General features: G+C 37.9%; 2 protein-coding genes and 1 long non-coding RNA gene across 3 annotated transcripts; 2 read left to right on the forward strand and 1 right to left on the reverse strand.

The window, feature by feature from the left end:
- The first annotated feature begins 4398 nt into the window (after window positions 1-4398).
- LOC137056345 (uncharacterized) lies at window positions 4399-5406 on the forward strand. Its single transcript, XR_010900304.1, has 3 exons — window positions 4399-4654; window positions 4973-5064; window positions 5194-5406. It is a non-coding gene; the product is annotated as an uncharacterized lncRNA (long non-coding RNA).
- A 6842-nt stretch (window positions 5407-12248) lies between these two features.
- Window positions 12249-16559, forward strand: faap100 (FA core complex associated protein 100). Its single transcript, XM_067429450.1, has 9 exons — window positions 12249-12603; window positions 12686-12801; window positions 13235-13890; window positions 14251-14469; window positions 14571-14727; window positions 14981-15833; window positions 15917-16033; window positions 16117-16203; window positions 16418-16559. The coding sequence occupies exons 1-9, from the start codon at window positions 12460-12462 to the stop codon at window positions 16547-16549; spliced, it is 2481 nt and encodes an 826-aa protein (XP_067285551.1). The 5' UTR covers window positions 12249-12459; the 3' UTR covers window positions 16550-16559.
- A 10-nt stretch (window positions 16560-16569) lies between these two features.
- Window positions 16570-23279, reverse strand: tap2t (transporter associated with antigen processing, subunit type t, teleost specific). Its single transcript, XM_067429451.1, has 12 exons — window positions 22999-23279; window positions 22236-22771; window positions 21992-22106; window positions 21754-21884; window positions 19758-19963; window positions 19406-19603; window positions 19178-19306; window positions 18908-19096; window positions 18656-18829; window positions 18353-18512; window positions 17196-17332; window positions 16570-17052 (listed from the first exon to the last, which is right to left on the reverse strand). The coding sequence occupies exons 2-12, from the start codon at window positions 22762-22764 to the stop codon at window positions 16843-16845; spliced, it is 2178 nt and encodes a 725-aa protein (XP_067285552.1). The 5' UTR covers window positions 22765-22771; window positions 22999-23279; the 3' UTR covers window positions 16570-16842.
- Between the last annotated feature and the right edge of the window lie 1100 nt (window positions 23280-24379).

Raw genomic sequence — 24379 nt, forward strand, 5'->3', positions numbered from 1 at the left:
GAGTGATCGGTGATGAGTAATCAGTGACCACTCCTCCAACAACACCACACAACACAGACAGAATGAGACGATGAATTCATGAACCGTGACAGAGTTAGTTGAACACAACTCGCTCAAGTGGCTTTGCAATTTCCCTTAGGGTTGCCAACTGTATTAGCCAGGACATTCCTTATAGGTGCTGGTCATATAATTAGGTCATAAAAGTTTATTTATTTCACTAATTCCATTCAAAAAGTAAAACTTGTATATTATATTAATTCATTACACACAGACTGATATATAATATGTTTTATATAATATTTATTTCTTTTAATTTTGATGATTAACTGACAACTAAGGAAAATCCCAAATTCAGTATCAGAAAATTAGAATATTGTGAAAAGTTTCAGTACTGAAGATACATGGTGCCATACTCTAATAAGCGAATTAACTCAAAACACCCGCAAAGGCCAAATGTTTTATTTGTAGGCGATTTTACCTGCAGAATTGTGTGTGGTGTTTTTCGCGGTCAATTTGCACTGCTGTATTTAGATTTACAGTAGCTGATAATTTCCCAGAATGCACTGGAAATCTACAGTAAAATACTGTGAACTGTGTACACTGTACATAACTTTTGAAAATACAAAATAATACTGTGAAAGCAACAAAATCTACAGTAACATAATGTAAATGTGTTATACAGCAAGACACTGTTGAGAAAACAGTATAATACTGTGAAAACAACAGAAATCATTTACAGTGCATTAAATGGTCTCTCAGTCTAGTTCTGTAGGCTACACAATCATGGGATGACTGCTGTTCCGATTTAGGATATAGCTGGATTAATGTGCGCTGACCGCCACAGTGTTCTTGTCAGAGAACTCAGAGTCATTGACAGATGATAGCCTTTTAATGAATGCTTTGGCATCAACATAGATGGACATGTGCAAGGTTTTCTAAACAATGAAAGAGAAATAATAATTAACATATAGATCACCTAAGTGTTACATGATAGATCAAATAAACTCAAAGTATCTTATTCCTCATACAATTATAAAGATCGCTGTATTAAACTTCAAAGACTTGATGGCCCATGATACAGCACATAACTCACCTGAGGTAAACGGATAGCATTAATAGGCTATACATGAATAACTCTTATAAACAGTATCTGCAATGAATACACTTGCAATGTAACATTAATATTCAAATAACACTGGACTTACTTGTCCGTTACTCATGCAATGTCCTTAAAGTGTGAGCAATCCAGCGAGCGAACTTTCTTCCCCGTCGGAATGGCGGATGCAGCTCTATACCGCTACGCATATTCTCAGTGTATTAAATGCGCGAAAGTTCCGCAGCTGCGCATGTTGCGCAATAGTCTGTGACGTGCAGCGCTGATTCAGTGCACATCTCCGGTTTTATGCTGAACATGGAGAATTAAGAACAACTGCTAACTTGACAGTTGTCCAAAGGACGACCATTGACACCTTGCACAAGGAGAGCAAGACACAAAAGGTCATTGTAAAAGAGGCTGGCTGTTCACAGAGCTCTGTGTCCAAGCACATTAATAGAGAGCCGAAGGGAAGGAAAATATGTGGTTGAAAAAAAAGTGTACAAGCAATAGGGATAACTGCACCCTGGAGAGGATTGTGAAACAAAACCCATTCAAAAATGTAGGGGAGATTCACAAAGAGTGGACTGCAGCTGGAGTATGTGCTTCAAGAATCTGTCACAGGTTGAGCATGTGACACAGGCTCTTTCTGTTGTTTGTCCTGTCCTGTCACTTTTCTGCAGCTTGTGAATGGAGTTATTAGCTTGATCACGAGCTGATCTCCTGCACTTCACTTGTTCCTTCTACCCTTTATATACCCAGCTGTGTCTATCTCTGTTTGTCAGAGGATCAGTTCATGTCACGTGGATGTCATATGTCTGCACTACGTTCGGTTCTGTATCTTACCTGTTTTTGACTCTGTATTCAGAACCCTTAGATGAGGAGTTGTAACAAGCCTTGATTTCCTTGCTGGCTTGGTCTCGTCTACTGCTGGGTCATACTGCCTCCTGTGTTTTCAGTGGTCTTTCCAGTCAGTGAGTGTGTCTACATGCACACCAGTAAGCTGATAACTCACAAATATTGGCTTATTGAAATAACCAGTTTTACATGCAAACCAGTAAACTGACTATCAAGTAAACCACGTTTACATGACTTTATTAATAAACCGGGTTATTTCCTTGTAGTGATGTCAAACATAATAATGTCTGTATCTGACTCAGAGTATTCCAAATGTTTTATCAGTTGTAATGTCAAATAAAGTGTGTCAGGGGGGAGATTTCTGGGTAACACTTTACAATAACAGGACATGAATAATCATGTATTAATACATGAATTAATAGTTAATTCAACATGAACTCATGATTAGTTAAGATATGAACTAAGCATGAACAAATGAGGAGCTATCCTGAACTAAAACATGAATCATAAGGATTCATGCATGAATAACAGTTAAGAGAACAGAGTACCGTATCATCATGGCCTATGTCTGGGTGGAGAGAGAACTGTACAGATACCAGCAGACGTTCCCTCACTTCCGGACTTAACTGCTTGTTTCCTGTTTGGTTATTTTTTGGGGACTGATTCCTCAGAAACTGTTATAAGTCACAGTAGGTTTAGTTTGATGGGAAAGAGATCACAAAACAGACCTTTTGAGATAAAATATAGCAGATTTAGATGATCAGTGAAAGTAATGAAAAACAAATTCTAAAAACTAGAATTTTTCACAGCAAACCTTTGGCTTTCAGTAATATTTATGATGAGGCTTCTGATAAAAATGGTTTAAATGATGACAATAATTCATTTGAAAATGTATTTCAAAGTTAAAATATTTGTTATTTCTTCTTAGGGAGCTTGTTTAATTTAGTTTACCCATACTTAACGAATGCATTAATTATCAAACATGTACTAACATGTATTAATGGTGATGTTATTCATGCATGAATCATTATGACTCATGTCTTAGTTCAGGAAAGCTCCTCATTTGTTCATGATTAGTTCATATCTTAAATAATTATGAGATCATGTTGAATTAACTATTAATTAATGTATTAATACATGATTATTAATGTCCTGTTATTGTAAAGTGTTACCAAAACATTTTACATTAAAATAACTACTATTTTTAGCCCTGGATCACATTATTAAAACATAAAATGACAAATAAAGATCTAAGCACCAAATACAGCCAAACTTATCTTTAATTAAAAAAAAGATATATTGTCATTTGTGCATAATTGCCTACATGGTTGAACCACCAACATTTGCTTTTAAATTATATGACCTCTTTTGAATACTTGATTATATTTCATATATATTGTGTAGTTCAGAAGGTTTAGATTTGTAAGATTGTTTTGTTTTTAAAAAAAAAAGAAGACTCTTCTGCTCAAAATACAGTAAAAAAAAGGGGGAAAAGTAAGATAATAGTAAAATATTATTTCATTTTCCATGAAAACGCAAAACAAGCTACAAAGCACTGTCAAGAGCATGCCAAACCAACAGGTGGCAATTTAACAATAACCGTAAATATATGTTGGCCAATCTAGAAGCCTGGAAAAAAATGTATCGCCTGTTCTCGTGCTGATGCACCAAGCAAAAGTTTATTTTTGTGCAGGTGTTGTTTAGTTAATTGAGTTAGGCTACATGAGAGAAGTTCCTGAGTCCGTTTTAGTGACAAAGTCCATTCCAGTGATTTAAAATTTCCAGTCCGCTTGATTGAGTGAAATTCCAGAGCCTGCCCTTCCTGTCTGGCCCCAGCCCCTGACCAGAGTCCAGTGATGGCTCCCTAGGCCTCTGAGTGGCTGAGCCTCACTAGGCCCCTGAACTTCCGCCCTGGAGGTTTCCTGGTCTATGAAGCTACGCCCTGGTCAGCCTCCAGGGTAACTAACCACCGCTGTGGATGTAATGCAGTACAGGGACGCCCTTCGCAGGGTATAGGACGCAGGGAAGGGTACTGTTTGTTTTGAGTTTGTTTCTGATCTGTTTTCCTGTTCTGTGAATGTCTCTGTGTTTCTACACTGTAAAAAATGATTTTATGGCAAAGTAAATAAAACAGGAAAAATTATGCATATTTTGCTTAGAATAATCTTGTAAAAGTGAAAACTAGTCAATCCCCCTCTTCACATTTGACACGGTGCCATCGAGTGTTAAAAAGTGAAAGGCGAAGCTTGAATTACGGGTATGTCCCTCTTTGGCTAATGTACTTTCAAGATGGAGGGGCAACATGGCGACCAGCATTCGAACCCCTCACCTGTATGTATTTTCAATGGCATATTATAAACTTACGAGAATACTTTATTACTTGAAAGAAGTAAAAATACATTAATGAGCACATATATTTTTAAAAGAACTAAGTGTTTTTAGCTAAGAATAAACTAAAAAAGTTACACAGTGTAGCTTTAAACGAATCTCCATAAAATTTCCTTCACAGTACATAAAGTATGGGTAATATTTTACTGTATTCTCCTTACAGAAAAATGTGCGAATTTGCTTGCCGGTGCCCATGTATCATTGTTTTGGCTCAGTGGGCGGTGGTCTAGTCATGGCTGTGCATGGTACCGCAGTGGTTTTCCCATCCGCTGGTTATAATGGACATGCCAACCTGGTGGCGATAGAGAAAGAGAAGTATGCAGTTGTGAATTCTTTTAAATAATCCTCAGATGCATGAATCAGAAGATGTTCTTCTTTTTTTACCTCAAAATTAGAACTGATGTATTGTGAGAATTGCACATCTTTCCTTTGCAATAGAATATAAATCTAAATCTTACTTGATGCCCATATTGAATTCATGTTGTCATAAATAAAAGACACAGGGACATGGGCAGTCATGTAGAGTTTGGGTAAGGATCAAAGGTCATTTAGTATGCATCGTGCATTACTGGAAAAACCGATATGAACTGTATTTATGTAATGCAATTAGCAGAAAATGAACTGTTTCCACAGGTGTACGTTTCTCTATGGCACCCCTACTATGTTTATTGACATGCTCAGTCAGCCTGTCCTACCCCAGATTGATTTGTCATCAGTTGAGGGTGGTGAGTCAATCAAACTTGTATCATTTATAAATATACTGCTTAATGATTACACGATTTCTAAACAATCAAAAAGTACATCCTGCACCTTCATCAGTATTCTGCTAAGATCCTCTGTTTTGTTTGTGTCAGGTATTGCTGCCGGATCACCTTGTCCTCCTGAGGTCATCCGTAAGGTCATCAATGTCATGGGTATTAAGGATATTGTGGTAAGTAGTGAAGAGGTTTGTTCATTCTCTGTTGTGGTCAGAATTATTGGTACCATTGATAAATATGATCAAATAAATCTGCAATCTGCATTGTTTGTCCTTTTGATCGTTCGTTCAGGAAAAAAAAAATCACACAAATCGAACCTTTCATTGACGTAATGAATATTGGGATATGAATATTTGGGTGAACTATACCTTTAACCAAGCCACCAAATCAACTGTACTACGGAGTAGACTTCAGGACAACCATAAGTTGGTCTCTCACTTCTGACTCTTGCAACCAGTTTTCATCAAATGCACAAAGCACTGGATGCACATGCTAAATATTCTGAAATTAAGAAAAAAGACACAAAAAAACAATAATCAGTAAACAGCAAAAAATTTAATATTAATATTTGCATTCACATCATTACTTTCACTAATTTGATGATGAAAAATAATTTTGAAACTGCTGAAACATCTCTAACATAAAAACAAGCCCATGCAGAGCGTCTGTGAGTTTTACATTTGTTTGCTGTTTAGTTTGTTGCCCAGAATGACACAAAGCATGTGTTTAAAAAAATGATCAAAAGAACTCAACGAAATGTCATCATAACTATCTAATGTAAATCAGATCAGATAAGACACATTAAAACTTCTTGCATTAATGTAATATGAGGTTCTCGTCGCCATTTCTTCACAATAATGCTAGCATGTGATGCACAACATGAGAAATCTACCCTGACCACGAATTAAGGATTTGTTCTCTCGGCTTACTTAGTCGTGTCCACATTGTAACTACTAATTTGTTCAACATAAAGCTACACTGTGTAACTTTTTTAGTTTATTCTTAGCTAAAAACACTTAGTTCTTTCAAAAAATATATGTGCTCATTAATGTATATTTGCTTCTTTCAAGTTGTAGGAGCCATTTATACTCACTTTTAGACAGGTTAATTTTGTTATTTCCTATTTTAGCCACTAGAAGGAACATTGCACTAGGCGTGGCACTTCACCGAGAGTTGAGTATATGTACAGGTGTGGTAATTAGTTAGACAAGGTGTGGATGGCAGGGAACGCACGGTTCTTACCATAGCCGTGAACACCCTTTCCACCAACAGCACAACAACAACACTTGTTTATAGCCACACTGGGTGAAGAGCCATTTGATGGAAAATACTCCTTTTACCTTTATAATAAACAAGAAACGAAAGCTAACGTTTGAGCTTGGATTCCTGTTGCTATGAGTTGAGAACACCACGCCATCCATGCCGAGGCTTACAGGATAGCCTCAACACAAGTAATAAACTATTCTCGTAAGTTTATAATAGGCCATTGAAAATACATATGGGTGAGGGGTTCGAATGCCGGTCGCCATGTTGGCCCTCCATCTTGAAAGTACATTAGCCAAAGAGGGACATAACCGTAAATTCAAGCTTCGCCTATTATTATTGGAGTTAAAAATCTTCATTTGTGTTCTCCTGAAGAAACAAAGTCATCTTGGATCCCCTGGGGGAAAGCAGATAAACATCAAATTTATATTTTTGGGTGAACTCTCCCTTTGGCTTTAACTGTAACAGTAGTCTGTTAATGTTTTGATACTAATAAGTAACTTGACTGACTTTACATGTTTCTATCCAAAAGCAATTATCTGTCTTGTTTTTTTGTTTTTGTTTTTGTGGAGAACTGTACCCTTGAGAGAACCTGTACCCTGTGACATCCATAATGTTGTGTGTAACCTTTACATTTACACTTGTATTAGTTGCATGCAAATTTCATATGTTGTATTACAACACCCGAGTTGATAATGAGGGTTTAAATCTAAAATTGTTAAAAAATGTTTTGAAAAAATGTTTTTACATTTACACATTTCCGAATTTGTATTTCAGGTTTTGTTTCAGTGTTTAGTTTTAAATGCTTTCAAAATGTTTCGATAGAGATTAAGATGCTATCTTAAACATTTAAACCTGAGTGAAGCATTAGCTACATGTTTCTGTATGTGCTTATTTTTTATTTCTTGTCAATAAATTACCTGTCACATTATAAAAGCAACATTTAATTTAATTTAAAACAACCAACACTGCATAAAACAAGTAAAATGTATTAAAAGGATCAGTGATTTAAATTAATATAAAATATGGTAATAACCAGCACTGTATAAAACAAGTAAAATGCATTAAAAAGAGTCAATAGATTTACTTAATTATATTAACTACATCAAATTTGTAAGTAAAAATTACTCAATAAAATTTACCAGGCCAAGTTATATGTACTTGTGCACTTTGTAAATTTTACTCAGCTTAGTTAAGTAAATGTAATTAATTTCCTTAGGTGTTAAATTTAGGCTACTTGAAAAAAATTCGTGCAAAAACTTGCAAAATAAAAATTGAGGAAATTCTACTTCTTGTTTTTTTTCAGTGTAGGTTAGTTTCCTAGTGTGTTAATTAGTTCAGTTCTCTAATAAATTCTGTAATTTATTTATGTGAAGTAGCCTAGTTGACCTGAGTAAAGTTGGCTGTAGCCTATATTCAAAGATTCGAATTTCCGGGATCAATAATTTGTGCGCTAAACGCTGTTATTTGCACAAATATCATCTCTTTTCAATCGTAGTCGTGTGGACAAGCAGCTACAACTTTATTTTCCTCAAAACAAGCTTTCCTCCGCAGTGGACTAATTACGTGCAGACGGCTGACAGGCAGATTCGAAGGGACCGTCTGCAAAGTGCAAAACGCGTCACTACGAAAACAGTCAATAACTTTACTGTAATACACTGCACAGTCACCAAATTCATTTCTCTCATCACTGCTGTCCTGATAGTTAAACTACAATACTTATTCTGGGAAAATGTCTTTTTGCATATTTTTTATGATTTTTTATAATAAAACATTTTTAATAACTTTACTGTAATACACTGTACATACAATACAACACATGTAATACAATACAATGTCACTGTCTGTGGTCTGGAGTGAAGAGAAGGGGGGATTCTATGATATTAGACTGCGTAGCCTTGAATTTAAAACCTGAACCAGCATCTTTTAGTTCAGGTTTTAAATTCAAGGCTGAACTAAATAAAGTACTACTAAAGTACTAAAATAAAGTACTACTACTACTACTACTACTACTTTTAATTCAAAGATTTAGTCGGCCACAAAAAACACTACATTAAAATCATGGACTCAAATGTTATTGTGAAAAGAAAAAAACACAGTGCATGAATCAGACCTTTCTCTATAGCCGAACGCTAATAAGCTTAAATGAAAATAAAGAAATAATTGTGTAGTGAAATATTTTTTGTAGCTACACAGTGCTGCGACCAATCAGTTAGCCTACTCATTTATGAGTACATCACATCACGTCCTCCTCGCGCTGCAACTTGCGCTCTGCTCTCTTTATCAAGGATTAAAACAAAATCGCGACAAAAAGGTTGTGTTGTCTTTGTCCATATAGATCAATACGATATGTATAGAAACAATAAAACTTTAAATTCACACAGGTCGACGTCAGCACCGCCTACAGTTTTTTTAAGAACTTAGAAATGCTGCAGCCAATGAGCAGCCGGCGCGGGCTGGTTGCAGGACGCTTCAACCTCCGCAGACAGTTTTTAAAGGGGGGGGGGGGTGAAATGCTTTTTCATGCATACTGAGCTTTTTACACTGTTAAAGACTTGGATTCCCATCCTAAACATAGACAAAGTTTCAAAAACTAATGTTGGACGTTTGATAGAGTATTTCTGTGTCAAAAATACTCCTTCCGGTTTCTCACAAGTTTCGGAGAGTTTTTTTTCGAGTATGGGTCTACTTGACGTTAATAGAGCGGAAGGTCCTTGTATGGGCCGTACGGGCTCTTCTCCCGGTAGGGTGAGCGCGTGACTAGAGCGAGAGAGTAAACACTCTCTCAGGTGCAGATCCAGTCGTCCGTGAACACTTATGTCGGTTACAGTCCGCGCCGCGCCGCGCTCCACTTTATTCCTATGGGTGACATCAAGCGACTTCAACGCTTCAGCACAGCATTCCGGGAAGGCAGCGCTGCATTTGAACCGATTTGAACGCAGAAATGACGGGAAGCTTCACAACATCGCTTCAGCCGCATCGCAAAGTGGATTTCCACGCCACTGCTGTTACAGGACTTCAACAAATCATACCAAAGAAGTGTGTTTTTGACGGAGCGGTCCCAGCGATATAGGTTCGGTCCTGTTTTGGAAGCAGCTTGTGAGTAAAACTGCTTCAAATGTCTCTGCTGGCTACCATCGCATGATTAAACATCAGTAAAGGACACGATCGCGTGCTTCGTCATTCAAATGCGCTAACGGTTACTCCATTGCTGTTCTCTGTATAATGTTAAACTAGTCTGACGTGCAAAACCGTTTTGCTTGCTAAGGTCTAACATTAGTCGCATACAATAGTCCAGAAACCGAATCATGTCCTCATAAACTGCGAGTAAAGACACACAAATGTTGACAGGCCACTAAATACAGAACATACCACAGAGACGGACGTCCTGATGTTGCTGTTTCTCCTGTTCAATTTATTTCTGCCTCAGATTTGATTCTGGATCATTATCTGTATTAGCTGAGATAGCCATGGGTTTCTCCACGCTTGAGGACGTCACCGCTTTGTTCGCGATCGTCATTCCTTAGCTCCGCCCACACGATACGCCTCCAGCCGCTCGGTTTTTTCCGGAAAGACTCGGTACAGCCTATATTTCTTTTATAAATATAATAAAACTAAAGACTTTTCGGAGATATGAAGGATGCAATACTACTCTATAGGTACTTAAGATTGACATGAGATTGACTGAAACTGAGTGTTTTACCCCCCCTTTAAAGGGGGGTGAAATGCTGTTTCATGCATACTGAGCTTTTTACACTGTTAAAGACTTGGATTCCCATCCTAAACATAGACAAAGTTTCAAAAACTAATGTTGGACGTTTGATGGAGTATTTCTGTGTCAAACAAACTCCTTCCGGTTTCTCACAAGTTTCGGAGAGTTTTTTTTCGAGTATGGCTCAGCTTGACGTTACTAGAGCGGAAGGTCCTTGTATGGGCCGCACGGGCTCTTCTCCCGGTAGGGTGCGTGCGCGCGTGTGACTAGAGCGAGAGAGGAAATTCACTCCCATACACTCCCGCCGCGCTCCACTTTATTCCTATCTGTGACATCAAGCGACTTCAACGCTTCAGCACAGCAAGTCACTGCTGTCAGGACTTTACCAAATCATACCAAAGAAGTGTGTTTTTGACGGAGCGGTCCCAGCGATTAAGGTTCGGTCCTGCTTTGGAAGCAGCCGGTGAGTAAAACTGCTTCAAATGTCTATGCTGTTGTCGCGTGAGTAAACATCAGTAAACGACACGATCGCGTGCTTCGTCATTCAAATGCGCTAACGGACTCCATTGTTTGTATAACGTTACACTAGTCTGATGTGCAAAACCGTTTTGATTGCTACTGCTAAGGTTTAGTCGCTACAATAGTCCATAAACCGAATCATGTCATCATAAACTGTGAGTAAACACACACAAATGTTGGCAGGCCACTAAATACAGTACATACCACAGAGACGGACGTCCTGCTGCTGCTGTTTCTCCTGTTCAATTTATTTCAGCCTGGATCATATATCTATTGGCTGAGCTCGATAGCTATGGGGTTCCTCCACGCTTGAGGACGTCATCGCTTTGCGCGCATTCGTCATTCTTTAGCTCCGCCCACTCGATACGCCTCCAGGCGCTCGTTTTTTTCCGGTGGCATGACAAATCCTGTCCGCCTATGAAATTGTGTCCGCTGGTAGCAGTTTTAAATGCCTGATCAAAAGTTGTTATACATGGTTCTGGACAAGCAATTGTTTAAAAATAAACTATGAATTCATTGCCATACTAAGTACACACATACACACGCAAAACATTTATTTGAAATATGTAATTGATTGCTATAATGGGAGCAAAAACATGTTCTGAATTATTTTGACTGATAAACTAAGTACCAATACAAAATCATGACAGTGTACCTATAATGTAAATAATAAAGAATAAAAAAAAAACAGCAATATACAGAACAGGTGCACAAAATAAATAGATTATATACAAGATGCTTGTATATATCTTATTTACTTATATAAGCACTTATAGCTTCAGTTATACTACTAATATATGAAACATATGCTTTCTAAGACATTAAAGACTATTTTAACACAATTTAAACAGCAAAAATCAAAACGCGATTGTGTAAAAATTGTAATCAGGCTCTGAACAGATTACCTATTAAAATTTCTTTCAGCGAAACGAATCGCTCTAGGGGTCCTTGTGGACACGATTTCACAGGGGGACAGGATTTGTCATGACACGCGGTACAGCCCATATTTCTTTTGTAAATATAATAAAACTAAATACTTTTCGGAGATATGAAGGATGCAATACTACTCTATAGGTACTCAAGATTGACTGAAACTGAGTGTTGTCCCCCTTAATGTTTATCATACAATAACTAAGCTACTCAAGATTTTGCTTTAGTATAATGTTCGGGACAATTAGGGACAGATTCGGGACTGTCCCGAATTTTTCGGGACGTCTGGTCACCCTAGGCCTAAAGATAAATGGTGTTATTTCGAGATATGCTTTTTTTTTTTAGCTAATAAGCAACAACAACAAAAATGTGTTTGTCTGAGAAGAACCTTTTATACCTTTTATACACATAGGGGCAGACTGCAGACACTGAATGACATGCACTGTGTTTTTGAGTGTAACTTACCTTATCCATTATTTTGATTAACCATTGTTGCCAACATGAGCTTAATAAAGAATTTCGTCGATGACAAACAATAGGATACATTTCTGGTCTAGTTGTAAGTATTCCACTTAAACACTTTCTTGTTCTGTGTAATAAAATATTCCGTTTTAGTTTTACAGGGAAACCGTTTCAGACGATTAAGGGAGAGCGAACGAGTGAGCTGTTCGATATCTCCGATAGATGGCAGTGTAGTAAATCTGACTGGTTAAACAAACAGAAGAGGAAGAACATTGACCCTCATTGGTTACTGTGGCGGCGGGTGGATGAAGCCTATGGATGAAGCAAGTTCGGAGAAAGTCACGAGCTTTTCTGTTATACCGTTAAATCTGAGAACCGTTCCTATACGAATCGAAACCGACTTTTAATTCAGAGTAAACTCTGATGAGAATGTAAAACAGTAAAAACAATGTAAAACAGATCAGTGCCATTGGATAATGCGGTGTAGTGTGGAGTATTTGTCTGAGTTCAGTGACTGTCAGTCACACTCAGTGCGCATCATTCAGGACGGCACGAATCTTTTCTTGGCCAGTGGACACAGAGATGTGCTCGTATTCAACGTCGAGGAGAGGAGAGTCATGGCAAGTGCATGTATATTGTCACTTTTGTGTTATATACCAGACTACTTTTCTGCAAGCTCACTCAATAAATGGTGTTTTTCAGACCGTGATGCAGTTTGAAGCTTCAGTGACAGATTTGTCATTAAGTGAGGACAAATGTCGGCTTTATGCACTTTGCGCTAACGGTGGGCTTTACTGCACAACTATTTCACAGCTCAGGTAATATTACATATATTTAACATATTTCAGTTAATAGCATAATTCTAGGCTATAGCAAATAAACATTCTTAACATTTATGTTGTTCTACTCACTAACAGTTTTGGTCTAATTAAAATCAGGTCAGCAACAGTAATCATAGGGGCGGGGCTTAGCAAGAGGTCAATTGACTTTTTGAATTCCAGATTTTTCTAAAATATCAATTAAAGGCAGTAATACAGTCATTTAATGAGAAGTTCCCTAGCAGATTTTCTATAGGGAAATTTCCCTAAGAAGTGTCATTACAGGAAGGAAAACTGCTTTCGTCAAGGAATTTAATTGAATCTTTAATCATTTTATTTGTTCTGGTGAAATAGATATTTTAAAAATCACTATCACTAAAGTCACTATAATGTGGATTTTTTTGTTTTATTTTTCATGCTTCTTCCCTCTTAGTTCTTCCACTGTCCCTGTAAACAAAAGTCCTAACCATGTGCTGGATATTGTATCAGATGAGTCCATTGTCCTGAAAAATGACAGTCTGCAAGCATTCACCATAGTCAAAAAGATCCTTGTGACTCTTGGTCTTCAGAAGTCCATCTGGAGTTTTGAGCTCTACGAAGAGCCTGGATCTAGACCTCTTCGTAAACTTGCATGTTTCCAGGTTTCAACTGTAAACCCATGCCATTTAAACACAACAGACAAAGAAAAAAGTGTGAACTGTCCTCCATTACTAACTTGCATCTACCCGAAAGGCTCCACATCAGTTGGCGCTCAACAGTCTGACCTCCATCGTTATCTTGAGCCCCGTCTTTTCAGGCTCTTATTCGGAGTGGATGCCTCTTTAGTCAATTCTCCAGTCATTCTATGTGGTTTACCTGATGGACGTATTTGCTGCTTCCCTTTGCTCGTCCCCACCCTGGCTGGTCCAAGAGGAGAGCAGAGATCTCCAATCAGAGTCCTTCAGAGCTTAGAGCAGCCAATCGTATTTATTGGAACCTGTGTCTCCGGAGAACACGGACCTCAGTGTTTCATCGCAGTTGGTCAAAGAGGCAAACTTCTAATGGTCAGAAGCAAACAAGCAAGCTCGGAAGCAAAAGAGGCAGATTATAGTAAGAATTAGATGAAAGTTATTTTATTAAACATATTTTTGTGTTTTTACAATGTCTTTATTTGTTTGGTGTGATAGTCAATGAGATATAAAAGTGTTGACAATAAAAGAAAGGAAATATCTTTTTATGTGCCAATTTATTGTTTTAGAAATGTACTGATTTCATATGGTTTAGAAAAACATTTATACCATTATATCAAAAATCAATAATCAGTTAAGCAGTTTTGTTAAAATATTTTTTTTTCTAAGATATAATAATAGATAATGCCAAACCATTTCATCTTTAATGAAGCTTTTTTGAATGTGTTTGAATAAATTATAGATCAGTCTTGGTAACCTGTGTTAATTTCACATTTTACAGGTTTCGATGAGCATAGTGTGCGAGGACCAGTGCTGTGTGTTTGTGTTGATGATAAACGGCTGTACTACAGCTCTCTCAATGACCTACACACACTTCAGTTCACTACAATATCTTCATCAGAAGCCACAGGAACTGAGTCTCAGCGGCAAACTCTGACCTCAGACAGTCTTGGTGTGTGCAGGGTTATAGCACTTGCTCAGCCATATACTAACCCAACAGGTACGAAAGATATATTCTGATTCATCTCTGTGCTATTTACCAGACTTAAGTGTTTTAATTCTTAAGTCACTGACACAAAGTGTTTGTATTTCAATTATAAGGAGCTGTGCAGCTTTTGGGCATATCTTTGAGTGGAAGACTGCTTCGAGTGAACCTTCCTCAAGCATCTGAAAAAGGAAATGTGTCCAGTTTACCTTCATCTCTAGCAGGCCAAAGAGTGAAGGACCTCCTGGCTTCTATCGGAAACATCTGGGAGAGGTCTGTTTCATGTCTCCTCATTAAAACCAACTTCTGATTTTCCAACATTGAAAGCTAAATGTCACTTTTTGAGTCAGTGGCATATAACAGTGTCTGTGATAAAGAATCAAATTTAAAGGTTTTGTACTCCGTATTCGTGTTGGTTTCTCTCTTTTTTAATATACAATTCATTGTCTGTATGAATAATTTTTTTAATAATAGAGCGGCCAATATGAGTGCCACATCATTGACCCTTTTTTACTGTCTTCTGCAGGGCAGAATCCTTGAAACACAAGCTTCAGGAGAAAAACAAGTCTCTCAAACGTCTGAATCAAGTCATAAATGTTTGCAGCCTACTGTTGGACACCAATGGAAATGAAAAAAAGCTTAATATGGGCACCAACCAGCCAATTAGTTGTCATGGTGTGGCTAGATGGAGCTCATTGCTCCAAAGAGACTCTTTGACTCTTACATGTGTGCTTGAAAATTCAAGTGGATGTACATTGGAACATGGCTGGACTCTGTGCATTCAGGTCCACCCATTATCCCAATATTCAAATATTGAGAGCTCATCCAGGACATACTCATTCCCACTGAGGAAACTTGATTCTAATCAAAAACTGGATGTAACAATTCCTCTTGAAAGCAGTGATGAGCTGTCTCTGCCAGTGAAGGTCTACTGTTCTCTCACCTTCTCCCTCGCCAGTCTGTTTAGCCCTGATGCATCTTCTCCTGGTGTTTCCCAACTCCTAACCGAGACGGGCTCCATCAGTGCACCTTTAAATTCTTTAATAGTGGACTGGCTTGATGCTTTAAGGCTAGAGGGATCGTTTTCTCATGGTCACATCAGACATGACAGTGTCACAGATGGCATTCAAGCCTTCCTGCGTGCCAGAGGAGTGTTAACCAAAGATTGTGATACTACTTCCAAGTCAGGACCTGTTGCAGTGGTGATCAGAGTATCATCCGAGCTTCTAAAGGCCAAACTGCACATCTCAGTAACCAGCAGTTTAGAAACATGCACGTCTGTGCTAAACTGGTTGGTATCACCTGAGAAGTCTGTACAAAGTCCAGTGGTTTGTGCCTACAGCCCAGATGGATGCCCTGTCAAGATTATGGCCAAAGAGGTGCTGACTTTATACTACCGATTACACATTTGCAATCAATAAAGTCTATATTTTTGAATGGGATACTTGTGTCTTTCCTCAAGGTGACACTGGGAGATTTATGTTCTGAAGGACCTCTTGAAGTCCTGGAGATTCGGGTGGAAAGTACATCTGTGGCAGCAGTGTGTGGATTGCATCATGCCATTCTGAGACGATTGCAGGTACTTTTATAATAGAGAGTTTCTATTTTTCTAACATTGACATACAATTGAATCTGATTTAGAGATCATGGCATTTTCAACAGGTCTTGCTGAGAGACTCGACTGTAAAAGGTTGCCATACAAAGCAGTTGAAAGCACAGAGCTTGTGTGAAGCTGTACGGTACATTGAGGTAGATCTGATTCCTTTCAATTTATTTGTGTATTCTTACATGTTTAGATCACAGCATTTGCATTAAAGTCTTAAGGTGCCATCGCATTTACAGTTGCACAGCAAAATCTAGTTTTAGAACATTTGTGTCCGCACCTTCACTCTGAATAGCATTACTTCACATATATCAAACCGTTTTGCTTTTTTAACACTAACAATTTGTTTGCTTTCCCCAGTCTCTTTATAAAGATCTCCAGGATGCTCAAAATCAAGCAGCTCTTGGTGGTGCAATGACAACAAATAAGAGCTCTGAGATCTTGTTCCGCATTTTTCTGCAGCTGAGGGCAAACCCACTGGTCATTCTCTGATTTAGCGCACACAAAATTCTGTATTACATATATTTTGTAATACAGTCGAGGTTGTTATTTCATACTGTTTTACTTCTAGTGTACAAGCCCATGCTTTTCTTTGTTTGTTTGTCCCATGCATCATCACTTATCCCTTAATTAACAAAACACTGTCTTTATAAAAAGGATGGAGAAATGTACAAAAGAAAAGTCTCCACACAGGACAATACTAGAATTATTTGTTAAATCTACACGCAAGGCAGTCTGTGAGTGTGTACTAAAGACTTTGAAAAACTATCTACAAATCTGATACTTTAGTCAACTGGTTGTGTCTCCAGGTTAAAAAGCTTTTCTCTAAGCCGATAGTATCTTCCTTCTTTGGCCATGAGTTGCTGGTGTGTTCCCTGCTCCACGACTTCACCTCCCTCCATGAAGATAATGTGGTCTGCTTTCTCTACAGTCTCCAAACGATGAGCTATTACCAGCACGGTCTGATCTGTTATGGTATTGAGCACATCTTGAACCTGGGAAATAAGATCATAAACAGACACTATAAATAGAAAAAAAACCCTCAGAATTTAGCATGTTACTGCAGCTTAAATTAATGTGCAAATTTAGTATTATTTAAATTAAAATATTTTTGTATTAACTCCAGAGGAGTTCGTACTGCTTGTTGTGTGCTACAGTCCATGTGGCTGGTGGCCTCATCCAAGATAAGAATCTGTGGGTTCCTTATCAGAGCTCTGGCTATAGCAATGCACTGCTTCTGCCCTGCGGACAGCTGGTCACCACACTCGCCAACATCTACAAACCAAGCATTCAAATTTATGGCAACACTGTTACTTTTGGCGCTCTAGTCTTGCGGAAGAACATTGTAGCTGGAGCTACTTCGGTCTGTTTATGTCTATGACGAGTCACTCAGATACTGTGATACTCCGCAGCGGCACCTGACTAAAACAGTCAGAACACTTAATATATGTGTACCGTAGTGATTCAGGATAAGACAAAAACATCATGGTTTGGAAAATAAATTCATGATGAATTCGCTCATTATCTAAATGTAGTAAATTGAGCACAAGAAAGTTTTAACAAATATACAAAACGGTATATCAGTACCATGTCACTGGTATATAAATATAAGTTTATATTGGATATTTAATAGTTCATGTTAATTTAATTCATTTTAAATATCGCCTAATTGCATTATCTAACTCACGTAAAGGGATAGTTCACCCAAAAATTTAAATTCTGTCTTTAATTACTCACCTTCATGTAGGATTCTTGCCACTGAATCTGAATAAAAGCCTAAAGTAAATTTGTTCATCATATAAAGTGATCGTGTCTCTTCAGAAAATTTGGACTAAACCACTTAATTTATATGGATTTGTTTTACGATCCCTTGATGAAATTTTTGAAGCATCAAAGTTTCATTTGATAGCTGTCAATGGGGAGTACACAAAGCTCTCAGATTTCATCAAAAATATCTTTATTTGTGTTCTGAAGATGAACAAAAGTCTTTTGGGTTTGGAACAACATACTAGACCAATAATTACTAGGTGAGTAATTAATGACAGAATTTTTATTTTTGGCGAACTTAACCTTTCAACTCAATATTCAAAAACACTCATGTAATAACATTAAGTATATTCTTTAGCAAATCTCAAAATTAGTATCCATTTTTAATACAGAACAGTATAATGTGATGTCTACATTAACTTCTAGGCATTTAAAATGACCTTTTGGTCAGTGTCACAGTCTTTTTTAAATATGACATTGGGCTTAACATGAAAACAGTTTAATATCAGTTCCTCTAGTTATATCTACCTGTGTCGTATCCCTGTTCCAATTTGGATATGAAGTTGTGTGCATTGGCTTTACGAGCAGCTACTTCTACTCTTTCAAGCGTGCAGTCCTGCAAACCGTATTCTATATTATATCTCACAGAGCCAGAGAAAAGCACAGGATCCTGGGATACCATCACCACCTGAGCCAAATGAAAGAGGATAATGTGCAGTTTTATAAACTATTAGTTATACACTAAAGTCTCACTATAACTATTCAAAACAATTGATTTTTACATCTCTCCTGAAGTTGTATGGTTGCAAATGCTTGTGAATCAATTCTTGCCTTTTCATGAAAATACTGATGCTGGTAACGGCACAGAGGTTCTCCATCCAGTAAAATCTCACCCTCCTGTGGCTCATAGAACCTCTGCAGCAAGCACACGCAAGAGCTCTTCCCACCACCAGAGGGCCCTACCAATGCTGTCAGCTTTCCTGGACTCAATTCCAATGTAACAGACTGCAACAATTCAACAATCAGTACATGCAAATCACATTAGTTCTATGATTAGCTTTTGCAATATAAACAAAAACTTACCTTAAGCGCTTTTTGATCAGGACGGGAGTGGTAGGAAAAGGTGACCTTTTCAAATGTTAGTGTTCCCTTAAGCTTTTCTGGAGCCAGATCGCCTGGCTCTTTCATCTGTGGCTTCCTATCGAGCAGCTGGAACACCTTCACTGCAGATCCCACGGTATTCAGCATGTCTCCATAGATATATACAAGATGCTGAGAATACGATCAGAACCAGAAAATAGTCTCATCTGAATGAAGGGTCATATAACTGTAAACATTTTCTAGCTATCTTACCCTCATGTTGGTCACCATGTCCTTCTGGTAGAACACAAAAGCAAGAAGGCTGCCACTGCTAAGCTGTCCTGACGATATTAGATTTCGGCCTTGAAACAGCATTGCTACCTTCAAGCCCACTGTAATGAACTAAAATGCAACGCAAGAAGATGGTTGTTCATATGAATCAATGAAATTGAAAATAATTCAGAGAGCAGTGAATGCATCTTAGGACTGTTTGTGATTTACCCTGCGTATTAAGAGATGAACTGCACTGTAGATGCCTTTACGCCTCAAAACCTGGAGCTTCCTGTTGAGAGTCTGTTCATATCGCTGCTGTTCTTGATGTTCTGCCTTGAAACTTCGCACAGTCTTCATCGACCCAATGACAGAAGACGCCAACTCTGTAGTCTCTGCATTACAATCCTGAAGCTCTTTGGATGTTTTCTGATTAGAAAGGTGAGACATTATGAATTCATTATGTTCTATCTCAAACTTGTTTTTTTGTTGTTGTTTTTTCGGGAGAAGCCAAAGCACAGCTTTATAAAGGCTTACGTTTTGTAAAAGTAATAAGGAAACCTAAATGAGGAGGGTTACTTACCTGGGAGATGTTGTTGTATGAATTCTGAATGAAAGCAAGAAGTGGCATTTCAATGCAGGTGAGGAGGGTTAACTGCCAGGACAGGCCCAGCATGAAGAACAGCATGCCACATGTCTTTACCAGGCTTCGCAGTAACACATTCACATTCATGGCCACAGAACGTCCCATTTTATCAGTGTCAGAAATTAAACGTGACGTGAGACTACCTGTAAGAGAAATTTTTTGTTGTCATGGCTATATTTTCATACACAAATTTGTAGCTTTGTCTATTATTAATGCTCAAATGTGCAGCAGAATGCAGTGTCTCAAGACACACAAAAAAGTACTTGTTTATTTATTTATTTTTTAGAAATGTTTTACTTGGTACAAAACTTAGCGAAACTGGATATTAATTAGAAAAGGTGAGATGGTCTTCCAAAAATCAAGGACGGGGTTTAAGTGTGCTTAAAGATCGGAGTCCTGCATACAGTTACTGAAATTTTTTCAGACACCGTCAACATTTTTCTCACATTATCATAGTCTATTCGCTATAGTTTTGAAAATGGTAAAAAAAATATATATATATATATATAAATATATATATATATATATATATATATATATATATATATATATATATATATATATATATATATATATATATATGACAAACTCCAAGTTAAACTGTCAGAACAAATTCATCTTGATAATGCCAGATAACTTTGATAGAGGCAAGTAATGGATTACAATCAACCAATCAGCTGTCAAATTTAAGTTCACAATAGATAATACCAATTTTGGTCAACCAATTACCAAGAAATGCTTAATTTTGTCCAGTGTGTGGTATAAAAGGTAACATGAGCAATTAAAGAAAAGACACTTAAAGGGTTACTTCAGCGATTAGCATATGGCTTTGTATCAGTAGAAACCCTGGAGAATATTCAAATTATTGTGCTTTCCCCTCTCATATCTCCCTGAGACGAGAGATTTATGCATTTTATTTCTGGAAAAATTCCTCCTATGATGCAAAATGACGATTTTTGCATCATAGGAGGAATGTTTGCCCAGAGGCTAAAGACTACAGCCAGCAGAGGGAGCCATTTCCGCATGTTTTGAATCCGGCATTGGGGGATGGGAGATTACACTCAGCTTGCAGGGAGAGCTCAGCTTGCAGACAGGATCATTTAAACGGAGCTATGGTGAGCAATGTAAGTCTTTTAACTTCTCAAATTCATTTCTATGAAAGTTAAGCTTGCAAAGGCATGAACTGAAACGCGCCAGACTGAACTCGCGTTGTGAATGTATGCCGCGAGTGTAGTCGCGATTACCTCAGCTCTCATCACTCCTGCAGTTAGTGCTCAGTGCTGTGAGACTCGCGCGGTGACTCACTCATTATATTGAACAGACACGTTCAGTTTTTAATTGTAGTGTCTCTAACTCAGTCACAGTAATGAAGTTGTTGGCGTTGGGAATGGCCTCACAGGGCAGCGAAGCATTCTGGGAATTGTAGTCTTTCATCCCCATGGGACAAAAATACATTTTCTGTCTTTTCTCAGTCTAGAAGACACCAAATTCAAAAATAATTTCACATTTCTACTGCATTGATGACCCAGTTTAAATACAGATTCATCTTCCCAGCGCTGAAGTACCCCTTTAAGCAACACATGGTCAGGTCAAAGTGTCTGAATAATTTTGGTCCCAAATCTTTGTACATTTCACTGGTAGTCCACTGTATGAAGACTTTTGTGTATAATATGTCACAGTTTACTTTATTTTGCTATCCTCACTTAAATAAACGAACTATAGTGTCCTGCACCTACTACTAGTAAAAAATATATCTGGTGTCTAAATCATTTTTTGTTTGACTATGTCACCAGAGATTGGTCTGTTTTCACTGGAAGGTCCAGTTATGACATTCTTATTAAATATTACATGGTCAACACATGAGATCTATTACATGAATTTAGAAACTAGATGGGGTGATTTCTAAAAATATTAGTCTAAACAGGTAGCATACCTGGTTTATTTTCTTCAAAGAAACTTATCTCCTGCTTCATGAGGTTCTGGAACAACATGTGTCGTATTCTCTTGTTGAGTCTGCTGAGGCTACACATGAACATCCCACCGCGCAGACCACTGAACATAGAACTTAAAGACACAAGAAATGAACATTTTACTCCACAAAACAAAACCGATTTGTACTTGAAGACATTCATTTTAATAAGATATCTGCACTGGGCTGATGTTTCACTGACCTTCCGAGTGAACACAGTGCCATGAGTCCAATGGCCCATAAGAAATTGTTGTGCTGGTACTTTCCACTCAGTATGTCAATAACTTTCCCAATGCAGTATGGGATGAATGTCTCAACTACAAAATAACAGGATCACACTGCATCAGACCAACTTAAATGTGTTTATTTTATCTATTTTATATAGTTTCGTCTATGTATATCAAATATTCTAATTCTGACAATATTTTAGTTTCTTCAATACTCACAAAGCGCCGCAAGGCTGAGGAAAAGGAAGGCTGCCCCAAGATGAAGATAGTCTGGCTTGGAGTAGCGGATGACCCTCATTAGGAGTGCTCTGGCCTCTTCATCTTTCTTCTGGTTTCTGGAACCCTTAGATGATCCACCATGTGGGAAGGCCATCTCCCACACCATATATATGAGAGTAGATGTAGCAGTGCTCAGGATCACCATGCCAGGATCTGGAACAGGACTAAAGCCTCTCATGGTCCCAGGCAGCCATGTCTGAATGCTATCAAACACTGGAGGTAGGAAGCTCAGGAGGGCTACCCAGCGCTTCAAGGGAGGTTTAATGCTGCTGTCAGAGAGGTGTACGACTGAATAAAGCACAGCGCAGCTGAATGTCCTGAGAGCCCACAGGCACCATAGATCCAGAGTGACCTCTCCATCCAGCCATAGCAGTGATATCCACACCCAAGCCCAGATGACAAGATCACAGCACAACAGACAGAAATGTTCTAATGCAGCTCTGGGTATGGAAGAGGCCTTCGAGATCATCTTAAAACTGAGAAGACAATGGGGAATTAAATACACCAGACAAGAGTGGTTTATAGCTTGGTCACGCTATTAGTCTGATGGGCAAGTTAGTCTGTGTCTGACCAACTGACGAATCCTCCAAACCAGCAAACCATTTTAGGCTGGTTTAGTTTTTTTTTAGCAGCATGAATCGGCTCAAGTGCAAGTATAGGACACCAGAGCACTAAACAATATGTACAGTATTATTTTTCTTACCATATGTTGCTCTCTTCGCATTATGTCGGATCGATGATCACTTTTGGTTTCACTTTCCCATGTGGGCGGTGTTTCTAGTTCAGTGTAACGTAAATAAGAATAGTAAGAATCGACTTAGAAATACAATAAGCTCATATCTTGCTTAAAACGAGACATTATCATTCTGCACAAAACACGTTTTTATCTTTACTGTATGTAGTGCGTATGACGGATCGTGACGTAATACACTACGCCAGTAACGCTCGTTAGTGTTCTTCAAGTGGCCAACAGAGAGCGCTGTTTAGCGAATAACATATGAATCGTGAAATTGTTTCTTTCATGAGCATAAATGTAAACAATGATTTTAATAACTAAAGCTGTGTCCAACACGTGCTGTGTTATTATTTGCATTTTCTAAACACATTAATAGCAATAGTACGTTGTGTGTGTGTGTGTGTGTGTGTGTGTGTGTGTGTGTGTGTGTGTGTGTGTGTGTGTGTGTGTGTGTGTGTGTGTGTGTGTGTGTGTGTGTGTGTGTGTGTGTTAGGAGGATATAAATATGCCTTGGAAAGTATTTCTATAGCATGCAATATGTTAAAATTCATAATTTGTCCGATAGATTAATTAAAAATCTTAATTTTAAAAACATGGCACCAAAAAAAAAATCTCACCTAAGACAAATTTTCTCCAAGTAGTAAACAAAAATGGGTTTACCTAGGTAAAAAAATAAAAAAAAGCCAAACAACAATTCTGCTTGTTTATTAATAGCAAAACAAAAAGCAGACCCCTTATCTGCTTACATATTATTATATTTAAATTGAGTACAGAAATAAACTCTTTTATAGTAGTAAATACTTTATATTATACATTGTGATATAAATGACTCTCTTGAGGGCTAACAGCCCTTTACGCTTTTATAGCAGCTGGTCATTTGCTTTGGCAAAGAAACAAAACAACAGAGCAACTACGACAAGACCAACAATAGTTTACATGAGGAGTTTACATATAAATCAGCACAAAGTGAAATGTGACACTTGTTGTGACGCTCAATGAAAATGGGCCCTTTTGTACAAACACAATATCATTCAGCATAATCCTTGAACCAAACACCATGGGGGCACATATTTAAGTATTCTCATACCCAAGCACTCACTGAGAACTATTTTTAATGTGTCTTGGTTAAAGAGGGTCTGTACTTTAAAACTTTAAGAGCCCATGTGGAATAACAACAAATCAATGTGTTCCTGATTTATTATACAGTACTGAGTGCATACAGACATTAGATCAACAACCTTCTGAGTCAGATTTTTCAGTGCATGGCACAAATGGTGTATAAAACAACACAGTGTGATACAGAAGTTTGGAGTTGGTAAAAAAAAAAAGATTTAAGTGCAAGGATGCA

Source organism: Pseudorasbora parva, chromosome 21 (genome assembly GCF_024679245.1).
Source record: "Pseudorasbora parva isolate DD20220531a chromosome 21, ASM2467924v1, whole genome shotgun sequence".
Classification (NCBI taxonomy): domain Eukaryota; kingdom Metazoa; phylum Chordata; class Actinopteri; order Cypriniformes; family Gobionidae; genus Pseudorasbora; species Pseudorasbora parva.